This window comes from Sebastes fasciatus, chromosome 8 (assembly GCF_043250625.1).
Source record: "Sebastes fasciatus isolate fSebFas1 chromosome 8, fSebFas1.pri, whole genome shotgun sequence".
In the NCBI taxonomy this organism is placed as follows: domain Eukaryota; kingdom Metazoa; phylum Chordata; class Actinopteri; order Perciformes; family Sebastidae; genus Sebastes; species Sebastes fasciatus.
In genome coordinates, this window is record NC_133802.1 from 5967201 (window position 1) to 5993462 (window position 26262).

A 26262-nucleotide genomic window follows, 5' to 3' on the forward strand; every position below is an offset into this window, starting at 1 on the left:
GTGCGATAACATTTCTTTTTAAAAATGACAGTGGATGCCCTTCCTCATTTTTTGCATTGAGGTAACAAATGAACAAATAAATAAATAAAGGAATACACATTTCACCCCTGTAACTCTCTTTGTCACACTTTCTCACTTGTGTTAATAAAAGTGTAAAGAGAAACTGACTAAACACTTTTAAGCCAAAGATACGGGGGGGGGGGATGGAGGGGTGGGTGGGTTTCAAATCCAACTTTTGCCTAGGGCCCCAAAAGGGCTAGAGCCGACCCTGGACTCCATCAGCGGATGAAGTTTACCAAGTTGTCATGGAGATGTATGATCATATCTCCAATAAAAAAATAAATTGTAAAAAAATAAACATACAATATTATCCGCAAAAAGTTTTCCGATTCATTTATTTAAATCATGATATATACAGTATATGTTGGGTTTGTTAGTTCAACAAGGCTTCATAGTTCAACAAATATATATATTTTTTAATTCTACAATATAATAGTTAATAAATTACATTTTAATTTATCAAATCTATAACTCTTACAATCTGCAAATATGTTTAATAATTTTCTGATATATTAGATTAACTATGGATAATCATGCAATTAACTGTTAAATTAAATGTTTTAATCAATTGGCAGCCCTAGTATATATACACTTTTGTACTTTTAAAGAAAAACTCCTGGTAACACTTCATTTTACAGGTCTGATAATTAGCAAGTAACCTATTTGAAATTTCTTTGGAATTATTGCCAAATTACCCCAATATTTACCTCGAAATCTATCGAAAATGACTTTTAATAATGATAATTATATGCCGCTATTTAGGTGGTAATTTATTTAATACATTTCCAGGAAAAGAATACAAAGTTTATTGATATGCTTTATCTTCCATGTCTGCTGATAAATAGATAATAATTAGCAAATAACTTATTTGAAATTTCTTTAAAAACTCCCTGAATCATTACATTAGCAACCAGGTTACATTTGTGTAGACAATAAGTCACACAATGGTGAGATTTGTGCCTGATCAGAAGTGTCTTCTATAAGTTTTGGTTTTCCACCTCCGATGAAGAGCAGCCGCTTCTCAACCCTAAGGGCTTTATTTTAACAAGTATATGCTATTTTAGCATATAGTTATTAAATTATGTTTTTAATGAAGTCATTTTTGATCAATTTTTTAGCTAAATATTGGGGTGATTTGACAGTAATTCCAAATAAATTTCAAATAGGTTACTTGCTAATTATCACGTATTACCATGAAATTTTCCGGACCTGTAAAATGAAGTGTTACCAAACTGCTTTGTATTCAATGTATTAATTATGATGGTTATTGTTATTACTTAAGATGTGCTCTCTCCATTTGTATTTTTTTTCCTTTGTATCCAATCCAATTTTATTCATAAAGCACATTTAAAAACAACAAAAGCTGACCAAAGTGCTGTACAATTATACATAAAAAACTTAAAAACAACACAATAAAACACTAAGACCAACTTAAAACCAACAGGATATTAAAATAATAAAAGCGTTAAGACCAATAGGAAAGGAAAAAGGATTAAAATAGTCAACTCTCATGCCGAGCCAAAAGCCAAGGAATAAAAGTGTGTTTTGAGGTTTGATTTTAAAAACAGGCAGTGGGGAAAACAGCCCAACATGCGGAGGAAGAGCGTTCCAGAGCTTTGGAGCTGCAACTGCAAAGGCTTGGTCACTCCTGAGCTTCAACCTCTAGACCTCTGGACAGTCAGAAGCAACTGGTCAGTGGATCTGAGTGTCCGGAGCTTGATCAGAGAGGTCGGAGCTTGCCCATTTAATGATTTAAATGTTAATTATAAAATCTTAAAATCAATCCTAAAACGCACAGGGAGGTAGGTATCGCTGCTATGCTCTCAAAAATAACAAACACGTATTTAAAAAATAAATAAAAATATATATATATATATATATATATGTATATATATATATATATATACACAATATTGAAAGAATAAAAAAAAGCGTACATCTTGCATGTCTCAGTGCAAAGAAATTAATTTCTTGTTGTTGAAGCTTTTGGGAGGATGGAGTCTTCAGTGTCATGCAGTCACGACTGAGACTTTGTGGAAGCTCCTGGAAAGGACGCCGGGGCTTTTGCTGTGTGAGAAAGTGGCCATCAGCACTTTAGTGCCAGGTGAAGTGGCCACGATGGACACCGTCTTCTCTATCTTCTCGCCTGGCTGCAGGAGAACCAGTCTGGGAGAAAGACAAGACAAACTTAATCTTTCCACATTTCAGCTCTCACAAAGACCCACACAGAATATTTCCAGTGCAGCCCTGAAACAGTTTGGAGGTCCTTTGTCTTGCACAAGAGTCGGTAATAATATTGGACAATGAATAAAAGGGGCAATTGGCAAAATGTTTGACAGCACAAACAATCAGAATATATCTGTGTGTGTGTGTGTGTGTGTGTGTGTGTGTGTGTGGGAGATGAGTGTTGATTAATACTATCAATTATTCTATGAATCCTTTGCCAGGTACAGGGAATTTTCTGGCTCCCAGAACAAACGTTCTGCCCTTTCTCAAGCCAAAAAAAAGCAAATGCCAAAGAAGTTTTATATCTCCGGTATTTTGCCTGGTGATTTATTACCTCTTACAGTACAGTAAGTCGATGTTTCTGCTGAATCTTTTCTCTAATTAGTGAGTTTATTCCTCTCTGGGGTGAAACTCTTGCTTCATTGCGCCAATAAAAAGCCACCAACGGCTCTAGGGGACTGAAATAAGATCAAACCAGGAAGATTTAAAACTTTCATTGACAAAGTTTGTCCAGTTAAAGCCATAAAAGAGGTAGAGGAAGGAAACGGGAGTTTAAGTTTTAATGCCACAAAGGAGGAAATAAACAGCAAAATGCAAACATGGAATAAAGAAAGTTGGATATAATGAAAAATGTGTTGATGCTACATTGCAAAACACGTTAATGATATCAGAGTGTTTTCGAGTCTTTGACCATGAGGTGATTCTTGTCTGGCACAAAATGCATGTCTCTCAACCCTCGCTAGGTTTAATAAGAAGTTATTTTTGTGTTTGATTTATTACAGAGTTCTTCTGCTAAATTTGGCTCCATGTTTCACTTAGTAGAACTCCCATTTAATAAATCAGCAGTTACAGAAATGTGTAAACAAGCTTTATCTGGGAAACATCACATTTAGTGACTTTACATGGAGCTAAAAATGTTAAAACATGTTTTTAGAGCACATTTTACTTTTTTGGTTTAGATTTTTTTGTTTTTGTTTGAGTCATTAGAAATCCTAAACTATCTTTCAGAAGGAGTAGATGTGTATCAGTAAGCATGGCCCCGTTAAATTTAACAATATGTCAACGAAACTAGGAAGCAGTTGAAGACTTTATTCACCTCGTCAGTCATTTCAAATGTAAATTTACTTATCAAACAGATTTTTCGCTGTTTACTCAGTTCATCTGATAAATTCATCATGTTTCACAAAGTAGAACTCTGACTTAATGAAATTGCGTGGACGTGCCGACTGGCGGTGTTTCGGGATGTCAAACAGTAACGTTACACATCTTTCTTTAGTTTATCTAACTTAGTTCACAGAAGAAGCTGTTAAAGTTAAATATCAGCCAGAATGTAGTCTTTCTTTAGGTGTCATACAATGTCATACATTATGATTTAGGAGTATCATCTATATATATTTATATATATATGGCTGGCTGTCAGTCGATTAAAACATTTAATCACGATTAATCGCAAATTATTCGCACATTTTCATATGTTCAAAATGTACCTTAAAGGGAGATTTGTCAAGTATTTAATACTCTTATCAACATGGGAGTGGGCAAATATGCTGCTTTATGCAAATGTATGTATATATTTATTATTGGAAATCAATTAACAACACAAAACAATGACAAATATTATCCAGAAACCCTCACAGGTACTGCATTTAGCATACAAAATATGCTCAAATCATAACATGGCAAACTGCAGCCCAACAGGCAACAACAGCTGTCAGTGTGTCAGTGTGCTGACTTGACTATGACTTGCCCAAAACTACATGTGATTATCATAAAGTGGGCATGTCTGTAAAGGGGAGACTCGTGTGTACCCATAGAACCCATTTTCATTCACATAACTTCAGGTCAGAGGTCAAGGGATCCCATTAAAAATGGCCACTGCAGTCCACTACAACCTAAAAATCGCAAGTTGCGTGAATGCGTTAACGGAAGCAGTAGAGTTGAAACAAATTTGCATTAACTTGTTATTATCGCTTCAACTAATATATAGCCTACAGAGACGTAAACAGTTTGTAAAACAGTAGGTAAAGTATATAGAGGTAAAGTGACAGTATAATGGTAAAGTGTCATAGTGATGAGCTCAGGTTTAACAGAAAAAAACTGAAGAAATGGACGTGAACTGTTCTTTTTTTAATCTACGTGAACTGAACTTTGTTAAGTGTGAACTTGCACAACAATGAATTTAACCCTTGAGGGTGATGGTGCCTTACTAGACCCACAGAGCTGCACGGCTGCATTCAGATGGAACAACATTATGTTCCTGGCTTCTGCTGCTACTGCCAGAACATACCTGACAGCATTCCCAGACAGCATTCCTCAGACACTAACACCACAAACCATCTTTTCCTCCAGACTCAAACATAAAGGAAAGGAAAGACGTGTGCAACACCGCTGTAATGTGACCCTTCCACAATGTATATTTTTTTGTCTTATGGAGCCATGCAGGAAACAACCACAAGTATCGCATAAGAATGATGACTTATTTCTTGAGGTCCAACTGTAAACAGACTCACTTGGCTTCGTGTTTGCACTGTAACAAGCCCGATCCCTCTACAGTCAGCAGAGCTCCATTCAGGGTTTTGGTAAATGTGTTGGTGAAGGACACCTGGACTGTGTGCTCCTTCTTCATCTGGATGCTGTCCCCTCCTTCAATCTGGGGAAAAAGCCACAGTTACATGACAACAAAATCATCTATTCACTTGATAATGAGCTCTGGTGGTCAACACTAACACTTTAGTCCACACTGTGCTTAGTGGTCATCGGTAGAATAAACATTTAAATGTATGTACAGTAAGTATGGTACGTGATGGTTTTAAATCAGCACGGACTAGATTTTCTGAGGTCATCTGGCGTTCTTGTTTTTGCATTGTTTCCAGCAGATAGAAAACCTATTGTTTTGGATGACTAGTTGGGGCTGCGCTCTACGCTCAGACTGCACTGAACAGAGCAATCAGATAAGTGTTGAATTCTTCATTCCATGTAAATGTGTGTAAGATTCATAAACAATTATCATGGCTAAATGTCGGGGCTAAATTAAAATGTTGTCTTCTGATATTCATGCAAAATGTCATTTGTCAATTTGCAAAAAAATAGTATATTGTATAATAATGTATTACGGTATAATACATAGGGGATCTGGTTGTGCCATGTCCACAAACTAATGAAATCTATGGAGCTTCTTCTGCCTGGAATTTGCTCCCCACCATCATCAGACCGATCAAAAGTAGATTTTCTTTCAAAAAGCCACTGAAACAAAAACTGTTAAATGTTGGCACCCGATTCGACTGTTATCAGGCCATTAAATAGGCATTATCGGGCGCTATAAGCACCACCGATGTGGGTCATTAGTTCTATAAGCACAGGCCGAGCCCTCTACCAAGGGGGCCATGCCACTCCTGCGCCGCTCGCTGAAGAGCACTGGAGACCGCCTTGTATACTGTGGGACGTACATTTTCGGTAGGCACGTATGCAAATCTCGTTGGGCGAACGCGTGACTGTGGTTGGAGGAGAGTAGTACCCATAGAGTCCAGTCAAGGGCTCCGCCGGTGCTTATAGAACTAGGATTACGATATCGTAACCTTCGTTACAAGCGCGAGTACATAGCATTTTTACAGTACAATGGTTATTGTGACCTCTTAGACTGGAAGAACGAGTGTGACAGGAGAAGTAATCTGATTAAATACTGTTGTATGTGGCAAATTCTGTGCATCTTATATGATGTCATATAAACATCATATAAAGTTCTGAGATTTGGGTCACCAAACTCTAGAGAGGGGTGATTGATGCTGAATACTCTTCTGATCTGAATGTCTGTCTTTGCTCTTCATTTAAATAACTTCATCTTGTCATGTACAGCTGACAGGAGACAGAAGATCAGAGCGAACAACGACAAAGAAGGAAAAGAAAGGAACACAACATCATTTATTTGTGAGCTAAAGAGTTGTGAGGCAGGATTCTGCTGTACCTCTATGGTTATCTGTGGTGAGCTTATGTTGATCTCCTGCGTGTCCAGGAATCTTTCTTTGGTCATCACGTCCTTTATCACCACTGCCACGTTCACAATGGCATCACTGGCCAGGACCGACTCATACTCCGAGTGAAGGATGGTGTGGTGGAGCGTCAGATCTGCAGGGAACGTAAAGGACGTGAACATGAGAGAAACAAAGCAAAATAATCCCTCGCTTCTTTTGTGAGACTGCACACAACTCTTCACCTTCGCCCGGCTCTATGCGCACTTCTTTGTGTGTTTTCCAGAAGCTCTCCTCCGGGTTGCTGCTGTACCCCTTCAGCTGAGCGTTGAGGTGTTCCATCAGGACCCTGGGGCTGCTTGACTGGTTTGTGACCGTCACACTCATGACGATGCTCTCACCCAGTATTGGCACCCTATCTATGATTAAGGACACCTCCAAACCGGGTGAACTCTCTCCTGGAGATGAAGGGGAGAGATGTGTACATTGTTTCAAATAGCCACCGGATAAACTAAACATAAACCAAACATAAACTAAACATATTACTACTTATTAGCATACCGGTATTCATTTTTTTTAAATTGAACCTCTGATTATGACAGGGGCGTTTTCTTTATCACAGCATTCCCAACATTGGACGCTTGATGGGCTGCAACAAGACACCTGATTGGACGAACGCTTTCACTCGTGGGCTGCTGCTCCCATGCTTTCAAACCGGAACCAACATGCCAGCTTGTTTGGAAACTTGTAAATAATTCACCGAAATGTGTTTCTGAGAACATTTTATGTGAGCAATAAGCCATGCCGTTGCTGAATCTGTCTTTATTTCAGATGGAAAACGGTTAGTTTAAAAGTTTCTAGGGAGTTTCCAGAGGCGGCGAGTCACACTGGACGCCCCAGATTTGCATAAAGTATAGCCTATACCTCAACTTTATGCAAATGAGGAGCGGCCAACGTGATGCCTCGTCTCTCGAATCGCGCCGCCACGCTACCAGAATGCATTGCACGGCTGCTTACATAGACAATGAATGGGAAGCGTGGAAAGGACGGAGGTTGTGGACATGTACCATTAGTGGATTTCAATTTCAAATACACACTCTGAAAATTAAGGCAAAATAGTTTGTTTAGTGACAGTATGGGGCACGTCGCCAGCAAAAATGCATTGCCATTGTTACCTCCGCCAAGGCCTAAGGCCTATGAAGGAGGTTATGTTTTCACCGGCGTTGGTTTTTTGGTTTGTAGGTTTGTCCGTTTGGAGGATCCAAAAGTCTGCGATGGATTTGAGGGATGGGGCGTGGCACAATGAACAATCCATTAGATTTTGGTGGCGACCCGGATCATGATCCAGCTTCGTGAATTTTTTTTAATAACTCCGCTCAGCCTGTGCATTAACGCCACAGGCTTTAAGACATGCGCAGTGTAACTGATGACGCGTTCATGACCCGTCACCCTGCCTCTTTCCTTCTGCCTGCAGAGAGAGGGACAGAGAGAGAGCAGGGGGTGGAGGGAGGGGGGACGACGACTGTAGATTTTGCGTTTTTTCACATAAAACTCGGTGAAATTACAGTTAAGTTTCGACCAAAGCACACTTGGTGATTGTTGGAAAGAGTAACGACGACGGTTTAGGTGAGTTTCACTTTGTTCCTGTCCAGTTTGAATGAGGTGTTTCACGCTGCTGCACTGCGTACAGCTGATCTCAACATTAACAAAAATACACGTGGATGATGGCGCAAGCTGAACGGAGAGGGGGCCGGGGCGGCAATCGTACCATTCTAGTTTTCCTATGGTACGGCGTGCCAGCCGTGAGCTCCTCTCTGGCGCAGCGTGTCGCGTTTTTCTAGCGTTTTTTTAGACGCACATGAAAGTTAAAATATTCTCAACTTTTCAGCGCCAGGCGCAGAGTCACGCCGTTCGTCAGTGTCACACTTGGCCCAGACAGCCAATCAAATCAAGCAAGAAGCGCGCTGTACTACTTTACCACTTCCTTCCTGTTTTGATGCCGGTAGATGTGGTGGGGCTAGCTTAGCTTCACTGTTTGACAGTGAGAGAGCTACATGTGTGAGAGGGAAGAGGGAATTCATATCTCATGTCGTGATAGTTTCACGTAGGCTACTGTCTACATAAAGAGAAAGAGAGAGAGAGAGACACCACATTTTTCCCATTAATCACATTTGATCGCAGCGTTTGCGCACACATCGGTTCTACAGGCGCACCACGCTGTTTTGCACGACGCTCTTTGCCAAGGCATTTTTGAAGCTGTAGCAACGCATCTCGGTGTGATCAGCCCTTATGAGTAGTATGGAAGCTTACCTTCCTCTCCTACCAATGAAGCGCCCAACGCTGTGGTAAATTGAGAGAGATTTTGTCATTAAAAAGCAATGGTATCAGATTTATGCCCTCAACAAGAAGCAAAGAACATAGTGTGAATCCATTGGCATTGTGTATTGTGTACTTGTGCGCATCCACTCGTCAAACACAACGGGAACCGCTTGTATAAAAATTGCTCCATAAGGCTACTAGAGGTCAAAAACTCAACCTTTAAGTTACAAAATAACTTCCATTTTAAAGGAGCAGTGTGTAACAATTAGGGGGATCTATTGGCAGAAATGGAATATATTATTAAGTATGTTTTCTTTAGTGTATAATTACCTGAAACAAAGAATTGTTGTGTTTTCGTTACCTAGAATGAGCCGTTTATAGCTACATGTATATTTATTATTTATTTATGTATGTTTATAGGGGGCACGTCCTCTCTTCACGGAGCCGGCTGCCATATTTCTACAGTAGCCGAGAATGGACAAACTTGGACCGTAGTTGATAACTCAGCCGCCGGTAAACAAGACACAGAAAACCTCTGTTGGTCTTGTGGAGCTGCAGCATTTATTTATGCACAAACTGCAACTTCCACCCTACATTCACTTGATATTCTCAAAGCTAACTTCACTCACATCACACACGTTCACCACCACTCTCTCCCAAGTGCACTCACTTCCCACATACACACACACTCTACACACTGGATCTGCTATGCTCCAAATGATCTATGCTACTCTTACAACAGCTCTAGCGCTTGGCACCCGCGATCTGCAACCTCACTGCTAGATGCCGCCAGATGTTACACACTGGTCCTTTAAGGAATTTAAGTAAACATGTGTATGTTTGCATGTGGAAAGGAGGGAGAGGATGTTTTGTTACACAGCCACTGACCAGATGACATGCACATTGGCGTGGCGGCTGATCGTTGTGTCCCTGAAAATGGACAGAAAATGGGGAGGAAAAATGTATTACACGAGGAGAACAAAAATGGGTGTTCTCCACAGGGTGGAGGGTGAAGATGCCTTATCACAACCACTGACCTGCGCAATTGGAATTGCGGTATACTGCTGGTTGCCCATCTGAAAAGGAAAAGAAAATGGGGAGAAAAACTTCATCACACATACGGAAAACAAAGATAGAAAACAACCTACTTCTACTGTCTGTATTTATCTTATTAGCATACCGGTATTAATTTTTTTTAAATTGAACCTCTGATTATGACAGGGGCGTTTTCTTTATCGCAGCATTCCCAACATTGGACACTTGATGGGCTGCAACTAGACACCTGATTGGACGAACACTTTAACTCGTGGGCTGCTGCTCCCATACTTTCAAACCGGAACCAACATGGCAGCTCGTTTGGAAACTTGTAAATAATTCACCGAAATGTGTTTCTGAGAACATTTTATGTGAGCAATAAGCCATGCCGTTGCTGAATCTGTCTTTATTTCAGATGGAAAACGGTTAGTTTAAAAGTTTCTAGGGAGTTTCCAGAGGCGGCGAGTCACACTGGACGCCCCAGATTTGCATAAAGTATAGCCTATACCTCAACTTTATGCAAATGAGGAGCGGCCAACGTGACGCCTCGTCTCTCGAATCGCGCCGCCACGCTACCAGAATGCATTGCACGGCTGCTTACATAGACAATGAATGGGAAGCGTGGAAAGGACGGAGGTTGTGGACATGTACCATTAGTGGATTTCAGTTTCAAATACACACTCTGAAAATTAAGGCAAAATAGTTTGTTTAGTGACAGTATGGGGCACGTCGCCAGCAAAAATGCATTGCCATTGTTACCTCCGCCAAGGCCTAAGGCCTATGAAGGAGGTTATGTTTTCACCGGCGTTGGTTTCTTGGTTTGTAGGTTTGTCCGTTTGGAGGATTACTCCAAAAGTCTGCGATGGATTTGAGGGATGGGGCGTGGCACAATGAACAATCCATTAGATTTTGGTGGCGACCCGGATCATGATCCAGCTTCGTGAATTTTTTTTAATAACTCCGCTCAGCCTGTGCATTAACGCCACAGGCTTTAAGACATGCGCAGTGTAACTGATGACGCGTTCATGACCCGTCACCCTGCCTCTTTCCTTCTGCCTGCAGAGAGAGGGACAGAGAGAGAGCAGGGGGTGGAGGGAGGGGGGACGACGACTGTAGATTTAACGTTTTTTCACATAAAACTCGGTGAAATTACAGTTAAGTTTCGACCAAAGCACACTTGGTGATTGTTGGAAAGAGTAACGACGACGGTTTAGGTGAGTTTCACTTTGTTCCTGTCCAGTTTGAATGAGGTGTTTCACGCTGCTGCACTGCGTACAGCTGATCTCAACATTAACAAAAATACACGTGGATGATGGCGCAAGCTGAACGGAGAGGGGGCCGGGGCGGCAATCGTACCATTCTAGTTTTCCTATGGTACGGCGTGCCAGCCGTGAGCTCCTCTCTGGCGCAGCGTGTCGCGTTTTTCTAGTGTTTTTTTAGACGCACATGAAAGTTAAAATATTCTCAACTTTTCAGCGCCAGGCGCAGAGTCACGTCGTTCGTCAGTGTCACACTTGGCCCAGACAGCCAATCAAATCAAGCAAGAAGCGCGCTGTACTACTTTACCACTTCCTTCCTGTTTTGATGCCGGTAGATGTGGTGGGGCTAGCTTAGCTTCACTGTTTGACAGTGAGAGAGCTACATGTGTGAGAGGGAAGAGGGAATTCATATCTCATGTCGTGATAGTTTCACGTAGGCTACTGTCTACATAGAGAGAAAGAGAGAGAGAGAGAGACACCACATTTTTCCCATAAATCACATTTGATCGCAGCGTTTGCGCACACAACGGTTCTACAGGCGCACCACGCTGTTTTGCACGACGCTCTTTGCCAAGGCATTTTTGAAGCTGTAGCAACGCATCTCGGTGTGATCAGCCCTTATGAGTAGTATGGAAGCTTACCTTCCTCTCCTACCAATGAAGCGCCCAACGCTGTGGTAAATTGAGAGAGATTTTGTCATTAAAAAGCAATGGTATCAGATTTATGCCCTCAACAAGAAGCAAAGAATATAGTGTGAATCCATTGGCATTGTGTATTGTGTACTTGTGCGCATCCACTCGTCAAACACAACGGGAACCGCTTGTATAAAAATGGCTCCATAAGGCTACTAGAGGTCAAAAACTCAACCTTTAAGTTACAAAATAACTTCCATTTTAAAGGAGCAGTGTGTAACAATTAGGGGGATCTATTGGCAGAAATGGAATATATTATTAAGTATGTTTTCTTTAGTGTATAATTACCTGAAACAAAGAATTGTTGTGTTTTCGTTACCTAGAATGAGCCGTTTATAGCTACATGTATATTTATTATTTATTTATGTATGTTTATAGGGGGCACGTCCTCTCTTCACGGAGCCGGCTGCCATATTTCTACAGTAGCCGAGAATGGACAAACTTGGACCGTAGTTGATAACTCAGCCGCCGGTAAACAAGACACAGAAAACCTCTGTTGGTCTTGTGGAGCTGCAGCATTTATTTATGCACAAACTGCAACTTCCACCCTACATTCACTTGATATTCTCAAAGCTAACTTCACTCACATCACACACGTTCACCACCACTCTCTCCCAAGTGCACTCACTTCCCACATACACACACACTCTACACACTGGATCTGCTATGCTCCAAATGATCTATGCTACTCTTACAACAGCTCTAGCGCTTGGCACCCGCGATCTGCAACCTCACTGCTAGATGCCGCCAGATGTTACACACTGGTCCTTTAAGGAATTTAAGTAAACATGTGTATGTTTGCATGTGGAAAGGAGGGAGAGGATGTTTTGTTACACAGCCACTGACCAGATAACATGCACATTGGCGTGGCGGCTGATCGTTGTGTCCCTGAAAATGGACAGAAAATGGGGAGGAAAAATGTATTACACAAGGAGAACAAAAATGGGTGTTCTCCACAGGGTGGAGGGTGAAGATGCCTTATCACAACCACTGACCTGCGCAATTGGAACTGCCGTATCCGTATACTGCTGGTTTCTCCTCTGAAAAGGAAAAGAAAATGGGGAGAAAAACTTCATCACACATACGGAAAACAAAGATAGAAAACAACCTACTTCTACTGTCTGTATTTATCTTATTAGCATACCGGTATTAATTTTTTTTAAATTGAACCTCTGATTATGACAGGGGCGTTTTCTTTATCGCAGCATTCCCAACATTGGACACTTGATGGGCTGCAACTAGACACCTGATTGGACGAACACTTTCACTCGTGGGCTGCTGCTCCCATGCTTTCAAACCGGAACCAACATGGCAGCTCGTTTGGAAACTTGTAAATAATTCACCGAAATGTGTTTCTGAGAACATTTTATGTGAGCAATAAGCCATGCAGTTGCTGAATCTGTCTTTATTTCAGATGGAAAACGGTTAGTTTAAAAGTTTCTAGGGAGTTTCCAGAGGCGGCGAGTCACACTGGACGCCCCAGATTTGCATAAAGTATAGCCTATACCTCAACTTTATGCAAATGAGGAGCGGCCAACGTGACGCCTCGTCTCTCGAATCGCGCCGCCACGCTACCAGAATGCATTGCACGGCTGCTTACATAGACAATGAATGGGAAGCGTGGAAAGGACGGAGGTTGTGGACATGTACCATTAGTGGATTTCAGTTTCAAATACACACTCTGAAAATTAAGGCAAAATAGTTTGTTTAGTGACAGTATGGGGCACGTCGCCAGCAAAAATGCATTGCCATTGTTACCTCCGCCAAGGCCGAAGGCCTATGAAGGAGGTTATGTTTTCACCGGCGTTGGTTTTTTGGTTTGTAGGTTTGTCCGTTTGGAGGATTACTCCAAAAGTCTGCGATGGATTTGAGGGATGGGGCGTGGCACAATGAACAATCCATTAGATTTTGGTGGCGACCCGGATCATGATCCAGCTTCGTGAATTTTTTTTAATAACTCCGCTCAGCCTGTGCATTAACGCCACAGGCTTTAAGACATGCGCAGTGTAACTGATGACGCCTTCATGACCCGTCACCCTGCCTCTTTCCTTCTGCCTGCAGAGAGAGGGACAGAGAGAGAGCAGGGGGTGGAGGGAGGGGGGACGACGACTGTAGATTTAACGTTTTTTCACATAAAACTCGGTGAAATTACAGTTAAGTTTCGACCAAAGCACACTTGGTGATTGTTGGAAAGAGTAACGACGACGGTTTAGGTGAGTTTCACTTTGTTCCTGTCCAGTTTGAATGAGGTGTTTCACGCTGCTGCACTGCGTACAGCTGATCTCAACATTAACAAAAATACACGTGGATGATGGCGCAAGCTGAACGGAGAGGGGGCCGGGGCGGCAATCGTACCATTCTAGTTTTCCTATGGTACGGCGTGCCAGCCGTGAGCTCCTCTCTGGCGCAGCGTGTCGCGTTTTTCTAGCGTTTTTTTAGACGCACATGAAAGTTAAAATATTCTCAACTTTTCAGCGCCAGGCGCAGAGTCACGCCGTTCGTCAGTGTCACACTTGGCCCAGACAGCCAATCAAATCAAGCAAGAAGCGCGCTGTACTACTTTACCACTTCCTTCCTGTTTTGATGCCGGTAGATGTGGTGGGGCTAGCTTAGCTTCACTGTTTGACAGTGAGAGAGCTACATGTGTGAGAGGGAAGAGGGAATTCATATCTCATGTCGTGATAGTTTCACGTAGGCTACTGTCTACATAAAGAGAAAGAGAGAGAGAGAGACACCACATTTTTCCCATTAATCACATTTGATCGCAGCGTTTGCGCACACATCGGTTCTACAGGCGCACCACGCTGTTTTGCACGACGCTCTTTGCCAAGGCATTTTTGAAGCTGTAGCAACGCATCTCGGTGTGATCAGCCCTTATGAGTAGTATGGAAGCTTACCTTCCTCTCCTACCATTGAAGCGCTCCGCATCCTTGACACTGTGGTAAATTGAGAGAGATTTTGTCATTAAAAAGCAATGGTATCAGATTTATGCCCTCAACAAGAAGCAACGAAAATGGTGTGAATCCATTGGCATTGTTTATTGTGTACTTGTGCGCATCCACTCGTCAAACACAACGGGAACCGCTTGTATAAAAATGGCTCCATAAGGCTACTAGAGGTCAAAAACTCAACCTTTAAGTTACAAAATAACTTCCATTTTAAAGGAGCAGTGTGTAACAATTAGGGGGATCTATTGGCAGAAATAGAATATATTATTAAGTATGTTTTCTTTAGTGTATAATTACCTGAAACAAAGAATTGTTGTGTTTTCGTTACCTAGAATGAGCCGTTTATAGCTACATGTATATTTATTATTTATTTATGTATGTTTATAGGGGGCACGTCCTCTCTTCACGGAGCCGGCTGCCATATTTCTACAGTAGCCGAGAATGGACAAACTTGGACCGTAGTTGATAACTCAGCCGCCGGTAAACAAGACACAGAAAACCTCTGTTGGTCTTGTGGAGCTGCAGCATTTATTTATGCACAAACTGCAACTTCCACCCTACATTCACTTGATATTCTCAAAGCTAACTTCACTCACATCACACACGTTCACCACCACTCTCTCCCAAGTGCACTCACTTCCCACATACACACACACTCTACACACTGGATCTGCTATGCTCCAAATGATCTATGCTACTCTTACAACAGCTCTAGCGCTTGGCACCCGCGATCTGCAACCTCACTGCTAGATGCCGCCAGATGTTACACACTGGTCCTTTAAGGAATTTAAGTAAACATGTGTATGTTTGCATGTGGAAAGGAGGGAGAGGATGTTTTGTTACACAGCCACTGACCAGATGACATGCACATTGGCGTGGCGGCTGATCGTTGTGTCCCTGAAAATGGACAGAAAATGGGGAGGAAAAATGTATTACACGAGGAGAACAAAAATGGGTGTTCTCCACAGGGTGGAGGGTGAAGATGCCTTATCACAACCACTGACCTGCGCAATAGGAACTGCGGTATACTGCTGGTTGCCCCTCTGAAAAGAAAAAGAAAATGGGGAGAAAAACTTCATCACACATACGGAGAACAAAGATAGAAAACAACCTACTTCCACTGTCTGTATTTGCATCGTGCTAACTCATTCCACAACTGTATCTGGTCTTACTGTTCTTGCCCTTATAAGTCTGAGTCAGATTCTCTGGCGCGTCTGAGCCGATGCTCTTGGTGTAGATCAGCTGTCCCACCGACTTAGTGTCCTCCTTCCTGTCCACCACCCGACCGTCACGCACAATCAGCCGTATGACGTCAGCGTCTACGGAGGCGTAGATGAACGACGTGTCATAAGGGGCGCGGAGGCAACGTCGCTGGATGGCAACTACTGGGCAAGGGCCACAGCAGTATATCCCTGCAGAGAAAGAGGTGTTAATTGTTACATACTAATTGGTTATCATTCACAAATAATAAATCACATTATCCATTATTTTCTGTGACATTTACTCAAGAAAGAACTGAATGTGACATTAGAGCCTCCTCCTTGAGTAAATGTCACAGAAAATAATGGATAATGGGATTTATGTCCCATTCAGTTTTGATCAGGTATGTTTAGCAAGGTAGGTGTTCAAGATTTCTGTCCAAATTTGAAAATGTTAAAGCAGCAGTAGGCAGAATGTTTTTGGCATCATTGGGCAAAAATGTCTTAATAACCTTTCAGCATATTGTAATTCAAGTGTTCTGAGAGAAAACTAGACTTCTGCACCTCCTCATGGCTCTGTTTTCAGGCTTTAAATAATCTATCCCATGACGGGAGACTTTGGCCAATCACAGGTCATTTCAGAGAGAGAGAGCGTTCCTATTGGCTGTTCATTCAACGGAGGCAGCTGTCAATCACTCCCAAACTCCAATCAAATCCAATCAAAAGGTCTAACTAGGCAGCGCTGATCAACTATTATTCAATATTCTGTTACTGTAATGCCTATTTCTCACGTAAAATGTTTACAGAAACATCTTGTAGTGTGCTGTTTAGCTGTAAAATGAAAAAGTTTGCTCCGGCTGGTGGGCGGTGCTTGGTATTTCCTCAACTGATCTCAACATGGCTGCCGGCTAACAAACTTTCTCATTTTACAGCTAAACAGTACACTGCAAGATGTTTCTGAAAACATTTTATGTGAGAAATAGGCATTACAGTAACAGAATATTGATTCATATTTGATCAGCGCTGCCTAGTTTCACCGTTTGATTGGAGTTTGCGAGTGATTGACAGCTGCTCAGAGACGGCAAGGCTCAAGCCCGGCTCTGATTGGTTGTTTTCCTCCCGTCTGTGCAGATGCCACCAGGAGCACCGGAGGACAACGGAGGACACAGAGGAACATGATTTTTTTCAGATTACCTGTCTCATGCACTACTGCCAGGATATAGTGAACGTTTTATAAAAATAACTTTTTTTTAAATCATATTTGCTCCAATCTGCCTACTGCTGCTTTAAATTGTAAAATTGATATCCAAATGACAGCTGTTGAAACCCTCTTGGAGCAGGGACCCACCTGCACTCTTCTCCTGGGGGGTCGGGTCCACTACCTGCCAGCCATCAAACCCTGCACCGAGGTCTGGTCTCCTCATCCAGCACTCCACCCACACATGGAAGTTCCTGCAAGAGGACACACAGGTATGGATGCACAAACATATACACACTCTCAACAAATTGAGTATGCATACACCAATAAACATGGACATGCATGCACGGACATGATCACATGAAAACGCACTAAGGCGACTAACGTGTTGACATTGACTGAGAGAAATGTAGGCTTATTTAAAAAAAAAAAAAATCTATATAGTTTCTCCTGAAAAATTCAGTTTTAATTGTCAAATTATCCTGTTAGCTACAGTAGACAAGTAAGAAAACAACTGTTATCTTGGTCGTGGTTTGAGAGCAAAAGACACCAACCAAATGCTGTCCTTATGTTTGAGCTTTTCCCCTGTGCTCGTGTAAAATTCGTGAATCTTCAGGTTGCCATCACCGTCATGGGCTGCGTTAAAGACTGTCACCACCCTGGAGGGAATCCCCAGCACTCTCATCACTGGAAAAAAGAAGTCAGTCTTAAACACTAGACGAACCAGGATTTTGAAATCATCTATATTGACAAATTTAGGCCTGAAATATTAAGCTTGTTTAGTAAAAATATTTAAAAAAAATCAAATTAAGTAGTGATGATATTTTAAAGGTCAGTTCAACCAAAATACAAGAGAAAAAAAATAAATTAAAAAACATATTTTCTCTCTTACCCCTAATGGTATCTGGCCATGAAGATACAGAGTTTAAGTAGGGCTTTATGTAGTGTACCAAAGAAAATTCTACCTACTCTTCAACCAATCGATTGGTAGATGGGGAAAAAAATCTGCATGTTATCTCTAGATTAACTAAATCGGCCACAGTACACTAAGTGGACTCTACCTGAGACCTGTACTACGAAGCAGGACTTGGGGTTTGCGAGGTAACTTCCTATGACGGGGGTTCATTTCTTATCGGGCTAGATCGCCATGGAAACGTATGCTGAACACCTAACCTGCTCCCGTGCTAAATGCGAGATTGGGAGCCTTTCTATTGCCTGCACACGTCTCTCAACATGGCGACAGCAGAGCTGGAGGCTCGTAGCCAACGGTGGTAACAGCGCTAACAGTGAAAACTACAGCAACTGTGCTGACAGAGCTACGCTTCCGCAATGCTGCCGTCAGTCGGGACGGCGTTATCAGCTGTAAGCGCCGTATAAGAGCAGTGAGCAGTGAGCAGTGAGCAGTGAGCAGTGAGCAGTGAGCAGTGAGCAGTGAGCAGTGCAGAGCAGCGGCCGTCAGCTAGCCAGAGGGGCACGCTCACATGCACGATCATGCACTAAAAGCATGTGCAGGAGGCCGAGATATGTCAACAAAGCAGATAGAAGCTTGGATTACAACACACACAGAGGGATAGCGACTTCATTCTCTACTCAGGTAGACATTACTCCTCTTTATCTTTACATAGCAAATAGTTGTTTGCTGCTATATTAATGTTCTGAATATTGTATAGAGAATCTTTAACCTAAATATTTGATGCTTAAATGATAACAGACACAAAGCCGACCAGTGAGCACCTGCCCATATTCATATGATTTCCGAAAATAGAACTGTAGCCGACGAAGCTTTCGCAAAGGGGACGCACCTGAAGTTATATTATAAACAAAATGATTAGGCTATTTATTAGACCAAGCATATTGAATTAATCTGATATGTTCACACTCAAAGTCCATCAAGTAAGCCAGCGATGCATGGGTCGGGAACACTATCACCTCTTTGTCGCAGATATAGGAAAGGGAGGAAAAGAAATCATTCACTGTTACTTTAAATTCCTTACTAAGATCTTGCTAAAAAAAACATTATGTATCCCATAGAAGACAGCAATCATAATCAGACATATTGCATAACAAGTAAGATTTGATTTGGATAGGATTAACATTACACAAGGAGGTGGGGAATAAAATATTCACTGTGGTCCGTGTTAATTTAGCTCATCATTCCTGCAGGGAAATTACAGGATGTGGTCTGAAATACATTTTATAGATATACATGTTTCCATCTGTCAGATTAGCAGAAACATTTTTGACTTCCCGCAGAAGAAAAACTCCACTTTACATAAATACACTCTTGTGTCCTAATTATTCTACGTACCTGTGCAGAGGACAGATGCAAAGACCCAGCACTGTCCATAGCGCACGGGGCTGCAATTGGACGAGACCCAGCGGTGCAGGATGTCAGCGCTGCCGCTCCACTCTGTAGGATTGACACCACCTTCGTAGCTGCCCTGCCACTTCCCCTCCAACACACCCAGGTCATCATTAGAGTTCACCTTGGACAGGGTAGAGACACATTACTGACCTTTCTTTCTTTCTTCACTGAGAGAGAGTTCTTCAATAAATTCCAGTCATGTTATTGATAATAAACTCGAAAAAAAAAGTTTGGAAACTTGTGTTCGGTCGATTATTTCTCTGTTGTTACAATGCTAATTGGCATTGTATTTTACATCGTTGGAAAGGCTGTTTATTTACCTTCACAATGATGTCCAACTTGTAAGTATCAGGCATTTGTGGGATGAGTAACACAGCTGATTATGTGGGTAGCGCCCAAGTAAAATTTACCAAAATTCTCTGCCAATGGTAAACAGTGTATTCTCCTGTTGGAATTGACTCTTGTTGTGAGCTGTTTGGTGGATTGGATGATTGAACTCTCTATCAGTAACAAGGAACAAACAAGACATATTTTATACTTTATTCATTTAATACACCGTCAGGAGCCTCAGTAGCGGTGGAAGATACATATGCAGCCACAACAGCCTGGCACCTCCTCCTCATGCTGGTCACCAACCTGGTCACACGTTGCTGTGGGATGGCGTTCCATTCCTCAACCAGGATGCAACTTGGTTTTGCGAAACACCAGCTTCAACTTGCCCTATCGCACGGGCGTGGTAAAAGTAAAATTTGCCAAAATTCTCTGCCAACATAAACAGTGTATTTTCCTGTTTGTATTGACGCTTGTTTTGAGTTTCAGGCTCTGCCAATCAGGTGCCTGATGTGCCAGGGGCCTGCTGGGTGCTGCGCCTACTAAGGTGATCATTTGGTGTCTGCTCCACGCATCGGCATGACAAGTTTTTCTAATCTGGATAAGGCTCGTGAGGCAAGTTGAAACTGGTGTTTCGCTAAACCAAGTTGCATCCTGGTTGAGGAATGGAATGCCATCCCACAGCAACGTGTGACCAGGTTGGTGACCAGCATGAGGAGGAGGTGCCAGGCTGTTGTGGCTGCGTATGGATCTTCTACCCGCTACTGAGGCTCCTGACGGTGTATTAAATGAATAAAGTGTAAAATATGTCTCGTTTGTTCCTTGTTACAGAGTTCAATCATCAATTCCACCAAACAACTCAAAACAAGAGTCAATACCAACAGGAGAATACACTGTTTAGCATCGGCAGAGAATTTTGGCAATTTTTCTTGGGCGCTACCCACATAATCAGCTGTGCTGCTCATCCCACAAATGCATGATCCTTACAAGTTGGACATCATTGTGAAGGTAAATAAACAGGCTTTCCCACGATGTAAAATACAATGACCATTAGCATTGTACCAACAGAGAAATATTCGACCAAACACAAATTTCCAAACTTTTTTTTCCGAGTTTATTAGTAAAGAATTTGGCAGGAGAGGGAATGCACGTGCATGTTTTTACATATTTATCGCACATAACAGTATTTGTGAGTGTTGTCTTCTCACCATAGCGCAGATCACCCTGCTGAGGTAGACCGGGTCTGCTCGTCGAACGTAGTCTGTGTCTTTGTCCCTGAGGTGCTGTGGGCTGACCTGCAGGAGTGCCAGACATGCCTCTAGGACCCCAGGCTCATACTGCACACATGGAAAAACAAACATAGCTTTGCTGAATTCTTACCTGCAAATAATGTGATTATACAAGATCCATTCATGATAGCTGAGCGTCACATACCTGACCAAAGGACCAGGGCCGCTCATTAATGTTTAGATGGGTACCCATGTACACCAACCCGTAATCACTCTTGATATATTCTTGTATTTGGGCATCCCGTGGCATGTACACTGGGTCATCTGAAAGGCAATAGCAGTGGTGTGGAATGACTTATATAACAAGGCAACAGAAAAAAAAGACCATGCAGACCATAACAGGAAGGAGTATTACTACATGCACCCACCTTTCAGCCAAGGGTTGCAGAGCAGCACAAATGTCCCCACTGTATAGCTCCTTCTGTACCGTGTGGTCTCTATGTGGACCAGAAGACGATACTGAGCCACAGAGGATTGAACAGGGGAGCAGACGTGGATGGTGACTGACTGAGAACGCCTGTCGCCTGGGTAGGTTTTGGCTGACCAGCATTGGGGGTCGGATCGCTCGTCAGAAAACTGGACTGGGATCCTCTTTGACAGACCACCTGTATGGTGAAGGAAAACACTCGCAGCTTACATTAAGCAGCAGTAGGCAGGTTGGAGCAAATGTGATTAAAAAAAGAAAGAAGTTATTTTTATAAAACAGTCACTATATCCTGAAAGTAGTGTGTGAGACAGGTATTTTGAAAAAATCATGTGCCTCTGGTGTCCTCCGATGCTCCTAATGGCATCTGCAAGATTTCACAGACCTGAGGAAAACAACCAATCAGGGCCGAGCTGGAGCCTTGCCTCTCTTTGCAGCTGTCAATCACTCGTGAACTCCGATCAAACGGTCAAAACTAGGCAGCGCTGATCAAATATGATGTTGTCAGAAACATCTTGTAGTGTACTGTTTATCTGTAAAATGAGAAAGTTTGTGAGACATGTTGAGATCAGTTGAGGAAATGCACTTTGGGAGTGACTGACGGCTGCCTCCGTTGAATGAACAGCCAATAGGAACGCTCTCTCTCTCTGAAATGACCTGTGATAAGTCTCCCGTCATGGGCTAGATTTTCTAAAGCCTGAAAACAGAGCCATGAGGAGGTGCAGGACTTGAATTACAATATGCTGAAAGGTGGTTATGGATTTTTTGCCCAATGATGCCAAAAACATTCTGCCTACTGCCGCATTAAAGTGAGACTATGTAACGTTTGAATGAAGAAATTACATAATTTCCCTAGTTAAAATGAAAAGTTGAATTTATATGCAATTAAAAGACAATTGCTCAATTCAATACACTCAGGAGTTTTGCTGCTAGAGAGCTTACTTGGTCTGGTATGCCCAGCAGCTTACGGTTTGCTGGTGTTGGCTAATGTTAGCAAACGGCGCATCACAGACATTACAGAGACTGCGGGCTTGATGAAATACTTTTCCAGGGACTAAAAGGTTCCTTCAGCCCACTGTTTTCTGCGTTTCGACTGCGGTCTAAAGACCTGCGAAGATTAGGCGAATTAGTCTGCTGACGTATGAAAAAGCAACATGATATGGGACGAGGGCTGCTGCTGGTCCCAGCGGTAAACACTCTTAGTTCAGTGTGTCCGCCTGTTTCATCTAAAACACTCTGGAAAAAGTGCTTTTCATTGCTTATGAATACAACTTTTCATTTGTAAGCATAGGACTGTGTTATTTTTTCTTCCATAAATTGCACACTCTTGCCATAAATAGAGGAAACTTAATCTTATCTTTGATACCTATCCAAATCTCCAGGATCAAGTTCTCTGTGCGAGGATTCCACGACCGGCCGCAAAACATCAGAGTCAGTCTGAAAGGTTTCCCTCGTCGCACCACCAGGTGCTTTTCGCTGAGCCCCTGTGTCTCATGGGAACGGTGGTTTTCATGAGCCTCAAAGTTGACAAACTTCAGTCGGCACTGGCTATCGTCAGTGCCTGGAAAAAGAGAAGACCTATTATAAAAACCACATTCATCTAAAGAGTGTAGGTAAAACACAGGATACAAGACAATGATCTATCACTAACACTACAGAAGTGGAGCAGGAGCTGAAATAAAAGAAGAAGGGAAGAAGGCAGTTTTGGAGATAGAGTTCAATGATGCCAGTCGTTTCATGGTCTTTTGAAAAATACTGGACTAAACAATTATTAACTCTGATGAGTTTTTTTTCTTTTCATATTGTTCACGTGTTGAAAAACTATACTGCGTCTCTTAGTGATGTGTCGATCGCGAACGAGTCGGCTCTAAAGAGCCGGCTCTTCTTGGTGAGCTGAGCCAAATGATCTGGCTCACTAAAAAGAGTCGGAATTCCCATCACTATAGCCTCTCTATCACACACCTTTGTGCCAGACCATCCTCACATCCGGTCACATACTGTAATTTGCAGCCATGCTATTTACACAACAAAGCAGTATCCTGATAAAAAGGTAATCATATTAAGTCACTCATTTGATTTATGTTGAAATAATACTTGCATATGATTCATTTGATCTGAGATAGGTTAATACGATGGTTAGAAAGTGTCTTGCCAAGCCAGAAATCAAATGACTTGAGTCTTATCTATCTCAAGAAATTACATCAAACTAAACTTCATTTAATGTGAAAGTAACTCAAAGCATGATTTGCGGAGTGAACTCACCCGAGTTGTAGTGTGTAGTCTGTTGCCTGAAGTCCATGGTCTGACAGCAAGAATGACAATTGCCTGAAGGAATGACAAGCAGGCTCCACCTTCACACTGATAAGAATCTCACTCTCTACCTCTTTTGTAGTGGCCATCCACCGGAAATGCTTTTTTTCTCTCCGCTGTGGCTCCGGTCCAAAACAAACTGAGACATGATACAGCATGCGTATGAGTCTCTGTGCATGCGTAACTGTAGAAAAGCATCTATATAGAGGAATCGATACATGAGATATCCAGGAATGGTCCACAGCTGCAAGCCAAACTCCAGTGACAATCTTTTTAACAATTACTAAACCGCTGTGAACTGGAGAGCACCAGCAAGTGAAGGGTGGACTCTAACCATATATATAAAATGCAACACTGGTGGTCTCACCAGTAAAATGGAAAACTACATTTATAGTTGGTTACAATAGCGTTTTAAACCAATTTTTTACACAAATAAATCATGAAAAGCACATAGGTAAATGTGTGTGTGATTTCTCACTTAAGAGGTAGTAATCTGAAGAAAAGAAACAAGAAAAACTGTTTAAAACTGTGGAGTGTTTTCAAATTGTATTTCAAATATTAGTTTGACATTTTGGGAAATACGAAAATTTGCTTTCTTTGCAGAGTCAGATGAGAAAATCAATACCACGGATTAAGGACTTGGACCGGAAATACAACATTTTACTATTTTTACCCACCAAAACTCAACAGAACGAGATTTGAATGCATAAGGACTTAATAGCCAAAACAAGCTCTATGATATGCCCAAAAATACACTGAGTGACTGGAAAAATAGAAACTCCTGTACAAAGTAAATCAATCCAATGCAACAGCCTTGTAATAATTGCAACCTCTGTGTGAGGTCATATTTTACCAACATTTTACACCCAATGACTTTCATCTCTAAAAATCACATTTCAGAGAGAATAGACTGTTTATTCCAGTGTGCCTAGAAGCACAAGGCTAAGCCTTGTGCAAAGCACACTGGTCTATTATTCGTCGGGCTTATTCCAGTGTGCCTAGAAGCACAAGGCAAAGCCTTGTGCAAAGCACACTGGTCTATTATTCGTCGGGCTTATAATTATTCAGACTTCTGCCTAAACTTTGCCGCGCTACTCCTCCGGCAGCGTTGCCAACACCTGTACAAAAAGTACATCAAAACGTGCGGAATGATCGGGAATCGTGTGCTATGACCTGGCTAAGAGATTCGCGCAGCGGTTTCCGAGAAAATCGCGCGAAAGCGCGATTTTTTTCTCCATTGGAATGCATTGAAAATCGACGTGAAGAGTGCTCATAAACACTCCTCTTTGGGGCCATACAGAGTCGCCATACTTTAACGTAGAAACGGGATTAAAAGTTTAAACGGGTCACGAGACTTGGGACTTTATTTGGCCAAATGGAAATTTTTTGATAGCAGTTTACGTTTTGTGAAATTTTCAGACCGTTTCAGATTTTATAATGGGTGTGTATTGCGTGGGTCGTTAAGGGCTAGAGTGTGTGACATCATCGCTAGAGTGCGGGAAAGCTTTGAAATCTTTTGAAAATTTTCCAAACAAATTGCTCTGTAGCCCACAACGTCCACTCCTCATACACAATTAATACATCAAAACGTAGGTATTTTTGTGCCGGTCGCAAACATGTAGCTATGGAATCAGTCGGACTTACACATTTGGCAACACATGCCTGAACGTGAGAGCAACTGCAGGCTTCGCTCCCATAGGGCCCCATATTAAATTTCACAGAATTTTTTGGATCAGAGAAAAAAGTTACTACTTTTCGAAACTGCCGCCGAGGTCACATTTTTGAAACTACAGACCCAAATGTCGCACCATTTGTTCATCAGAGACTCCTAACTGGTCTCATGAACAATCTAAGCGATAGGAGTCACGGTTTCTGTCGTAGAAGTACTTTTATGACATGTACGTCTCTGGTTAACTCCTATTATAAACTGCCCCACTGCAGCAGTGGCCAATCACCACGGCAACGTTCGATTGCTGCTAGACAGCTGATTCACATTAGCCAATCAGAGCAGGCTGACTAACACACACACACACACACACACACACACACACACACACTATTTACTGTATCACGCCATTTCAGTGAGCCAGCATGCTCTAAACCAGCGGTCCCCAACCCCCGGGCCGCGGACCGGTACCGGTCCGTGGGTCATTTGGTACCGGGCCGCACAGAAAGAATAAATAACTTACATTATTTCCGTTTTATTTATTATCTGAATCTGAATGATGTTTTATTTTGAAAAATGACCGGATTCTCTCCGTTACATCGTAGTGATACGTTAACGCTAAAATTTAACCCACAAGCTAGCAAAATGAGTAAAAAACAGACGTCTTTGGAGAGTTTCTTTGGGAAGGGGAAAAGGCCCAGTGAAGAGACAGAAGAAGGGCCAACGACTTCCAAGAAAAAGAAAGCTGCATTTAACAGACAATACCAGGAGTCCTACTTAAAATATGGATTTATCGCGACAGGTGACTCCCACGCACCAAGCCCGCTCTGCATACTATGCGGCGACCGGCTCTCTAATGAGGCAATGAAGCCTTCAAAACTGCTTCGCCACTTGGAGACCAAGCACCCTGCATTAAAAGACAAGCCTTTGGAGTATTTTGAAAGAAAAAAGCGGGAACAAGAAGGACAGAAGCAATT

General features: G+C 42.2%; 1 protein-coding gene across 2 annotated transcripts; it reads right to left on the reverse strand.

Moving 5' to 3' along the window:
• Positions 1-1362: 1362 nt before the first annotated feature.
• Positions 1363-23669, reverse strand: LOC141772203 (protein-glutamine gamma-glutamyltransferase 5-like). 2 transcript variants are annotated; one of them, XM_074642959.1, is made up of 15 exons: positions 23572-23669; positions 22676-22870; positions 21254-21490; positions 21031-21149; positions 20805-20933; positions 19210-19387; positions 17456-17588; positions 17052-17155; positions 15650-15916; positions 15360-15401; positions 14454-14492; positions 6497-6709; positions 6248-6408; positions 4797-4936; positions 1363-2226 (listed from the first exon to the last, which is right to left on the reverse strand). In XM_074642959.1, the coding sequence occupies exons 1-15, from the start codon at positions 23606-23608 to the stop codon at positions 2070-2072; spliced, it is 2151 nt and encodes a 716-aa protein (XP_074499060.1). In that variant the 5' UTR covers positions 23609-23669; the 3' UTR covers positions 1363-2069. The 2 variants fall into 2 exon arrangements, with proteins under 2 accessions (XP_074499060.1, XP_074499061.1); XM_074642960.1 differs by lacking the exon at positions 15360-15401 and having other exon boundaries at positions 15659-15916; positions 23572-23648.
• Positions 23670-26262: the final 2593 nt, after the last annotated feature.